General features: G+C 45.0%; 1 protein-coding gene across 1 annotated transcript; it reads left to right on the plus strand.

Annotated features, from left to right (window-relative positions):
- Positions 1-1,154: 1,154 nt before the first annotated feature.
- LOC139705504 (WAS/WASL-interacting protein family member 1-like) lies at positions 1,155-1,844 on the plus strand. Its single transcript, XM_071611732.1, has 2 exons — positions 1,155-1,184; positions 1,323-1,844. The coding sequence occupies exons 1-2, from the start codon at positions 1,155-1,157 to the stop codon at positions 1,842-1,844; spliced, it is 552 nt and encodes a 183-aa protein (XP_071467833.1).
- The last annotated feature ends 1,933 nt before the right edge of the window (positions 1,845-3,777 follow it).

Here is a 3,777-nt window from a genome sequence, read left to right on the forward strand (position 1 = left end):
TTTAAATAATACCAGTGAAGAAAACATCTTACTTTTGATTTGTAGCATTTCCATTGCTGTTTAAGAAGTGACTATTAGTACATTAAGGAGACTCAATTACATGACTATTGACTGAATTTATTTTTGATTAGTTTAAAAGTTATATATATATATTTTCTTTCTGCAATTAATATATATCATAAAAAAGCATGCTAGACATTCAAAGTAATTATTAATCTGATTTTTAAATCCAAACTGTTTTTTTTCATAGAGTTTAATAACTATTGGCTTGAAAAGTACAAAGAGAGGTGTTTTGCCTAAGACATCGTGTTCTCTTAAAAGAAATAATGTGTCATAATATACATGCTTTATTTTGGAATTAGTGATAAATAGAACGATATAAAATATGGCTTTTAATTTGGGCAAAGAATGGACTTTATTTACTGAATCTGAATTTAGGCCAAAATGTTATGTTTAAAATCATCTTTCTTTTACAAAACCATAATAACTCTGGGGCACTTTGTAATTGTCTGCATTGTTTATTTGAAACCAAAATGAAAGTTGAAGAATGGAAGGAACAAAGACTAAAAATCAAAGTAAACATAGTTTAAAGTATTCCTAGAATGGGTATAATCTTACATTCATCACAGTTTGACTCATTTCTTAGTTTCATAAATTCTTCTTCTGGACTGTGGCTGTCATTTTCTTAATTTTCCCATTGAAGGAATCTCTTTCTGCATTAAGGGAGATACCTCCTCACAAACACATTCTATGAATCAAACAAGGAAAAGAGAGGTTATTACAAAGATAAAAGACAGTGTCAGGGATTTTGAATGCCAAGTGCCTTCTAAGGAGGAAAAGTAGAGAATTAAAGAATTCTCTAAGTTTTTGTCTAGGGTAAAGGACCTATAAGATAATCAGATCTTATATTATCAAAACCCTCAGTCCCCAAAAAATATCTTCTATATAATTTTCTGTCACACAGTGTCTTCTTTTATATTGCATGATTAATTTTTGCCAAAGGGCATGAAAATGAGAGAAAGGGTGGAATATTCTACCATACTTTATAAATATACATCCTTGACAATATCTTAATCATACAAGATATATCTTAAGCATAGCTACATGTAAGATATTGTTCCAGTGTTATCCAAATTCAAAAGATAGGATCCAACATGGCGGCCGGCGAGGAAGCAGCACTTTCAGTATCTCCACATTAACGGGATCAGAAAGACCCATTAAAACAGCTACATTCTACCTACTGAGGAACTTCTAGCAAAATTCCGCTGAAAGGAGACCTGCCGGGAATTAGTAAGTTTATTAGAGGTGACAGTTTGTCCCAGACAAGTGAATCTTGGCCGGCCACGCAGGTGCAGAGGTCCAATCCCGCGGCCACCGCCCACCCGGCTCTGCAAGTGGCCCCCGGCAGCCCGGCGCGGCAGAGCGAGAAGGGTCCCCGCCCGGCCCGGCGGACGGCCCCCGCCATCCTGGCTCTCCTGGCGGCCCTGCTCGCTCTGCGATCTGCCACCCCGCCCACCCGGCTCTTAGCCACGCGGCCGCCGCCTGCCCAGCTCTACAAGCGGCCCCCGGCGCGGCGAGAAGGGTCCCCGCCTGGCCCGGCAGAAGGCCCGCGCCCTCCCGGCTCTGCGAACGTCCCCGCCCACCTGGCAAACGGCCCCCCCGGCCCTCCCGGCTCTGCTGGGGGCCCCGCTCGCGGCCACTGCCGGCCCGGCTCTTCACGCACCCCCCGGCGGCCCGGCGCAGCGAGAAGGGTCCCCGCCTGGCCCAGCAGATGGCCCGCGCCCTCCCGGCTCTGCGAACGGCCCCGCCCACCCGGCAAACGGCTCCCCCCCGAGAAGACGTGAAGGGAATCTAACCAAGCCTTTATGAAATAGCGAACTGGGAACTAAAACCAGAGATTGTGTCAGACCAGAGACAAGCCAGTTCCACCCCTCCCTTCGGACACTCCGGCAAGGAGCCAGGGGCCTGCCATAGCAGAGAGGGGAAGTCACCAAAGTTGGGCCAAAGAGATTCCTTCCCAGCGGAATCTACTTTAGCAGGTGTGTGACTCCCACCCACATCAGATACAAACAACCTGGAAACTTCAAAATCTCTCCGTGGGCGTGACCGTAAGGGCCAAAGGACTCTCGACCCCCAACTCCTCCTACTGCCAGTGACGTGGGCGTGACTGTAGGGGCGGAGGGAAGCAGAGAAGACTCCCCACCCCCAACTCCCCCAACCGCCAACTGAGAGGGCGTGATGGTAGGGGCGGAGGGAAACAGAGGACACTCCAGACCCCCAACTCCTCCTACCACCAGCAGAGTGGTCGTGATTGTAGGGGCTGAGGGAAGCAGAGGGGATCCTCGATCCCCAACTCCCATTACCACCAGGGGCGACACCAATGGTCTTAGCCGCCAGATTACGAAGGTGTGCCCACCAAAGGGGTCCGGAAAAATTAAACTATTGACTCCCAGACCACAGCTCCACAGCACTGGAGCTTAGATGAATGACAGAGAGAGTGCTCAGTCGTTAGGGAAATAGAGCACTCGGTGGGGCTGAAAGTGTAACCAAATCCTTGGGGAACTGCCTCCGGTGAGCAGGACCTGGCTGGCTGGCAGGAGGAAGGGGAGGAGGGGCCGTAGAAGTGAAACGGCTCTGGACCAACAGCATTGAGAGGCTCCCAGGAGCCGCCTTACAGGGATTGCTGTTGACACATTGAGGGCAAAACTCAGCCCGGAGGGCACAGCTTTGCCTACGGGAAGAGAAGAAAATGGATCTCTAAGACCTAATTTTATTTCTTATTTTATTTTATTTTTTCTCTCCCTTTTTCCCTCTTTCTCTCCCCTTCCAAGTTTTATTGTTCTTTCCATTCTCCTCTATGCTATCTATCTCCCTCTCCTTCTTTCTTTTCAAGAGCACCTTCCTTCCCCTTCCCCCCAACTTTCATCCCAAGCATTACGTCCTCCATTTCGTGTAACTGTCTAAATGCAAATAGGTGAATGTTTCGAGGCTGTCTATAGTGCTCCTAAATACCTAGCTACTATCAACACCCTGACCCAATCGACGGTTAGTATCCCCCTTCAGTAGAGCAATCTTCTAAAGTAGCCAAGACATACTAACCCTTATACCTTCATAGCACCTAACCTAAAGACCTAAGAACAACAAAAAAAAATCACTATATGCATACAAAATCCGTAAGCCCTTTATAAATTGAATGAATCAGCTCTAAAGTACAATAAAGCCCAACATCTGTAGGCATAATCTCCCACCACAAAGGAGAGACAACAGAGATAAACAAAGCCAAAAAAAATGTATAGAAGAAAGCACTTACAAAGCAGTCAAACAGAGCTGGAAAATAACGTGAACAACATGAAAAAACAAGGGAAAAAAGGATTACAGATAATGCAGGACAACTTAAATCTACAGGAGGACCTAGAAGCATCAGAAACATGGACAGGGAAAGAAATCAAGGCATACCTAACTCAGATGGAACGGAATTTTAGAGAAGACATGAGACAGCAAGTCCAAGAATTGAAAGTATATTTTGAAAACGAACTAAACAAACAAATTCAAACTGCAAAGAACGAGCTTTACCAGGAGATAGAGATCTTAAAAAAAACCAAACAGTAATTTTAGAAATGCAAGAAACCATAAACCAGATTAAAAACTCTAACGAGAATATTACAAATAGACTAGATCAAGTAGAAGTCAGAACATCAGATAATGAAGACAAAGTTTATCAACTTGAAAAGAATATAGTCAACACTGAAAAGATGCTTAAATCTCATAAGCAATCTA

The sequence above is a fragment of the Marmota flaviventris genome, chromosome 4 (assembly GCF_047511675.1).
Source record: "Marmota flaviventris isolate mMarFla1 chromosome 4, mMarFla1.hap1, whole genome shotgun sequence".
Lineage (NCBI taxonomy): Eukaryota > Metazoa > Chordata > Mammalia > Rodentia > Sciuridae > Marmota > Marmota flaviventris.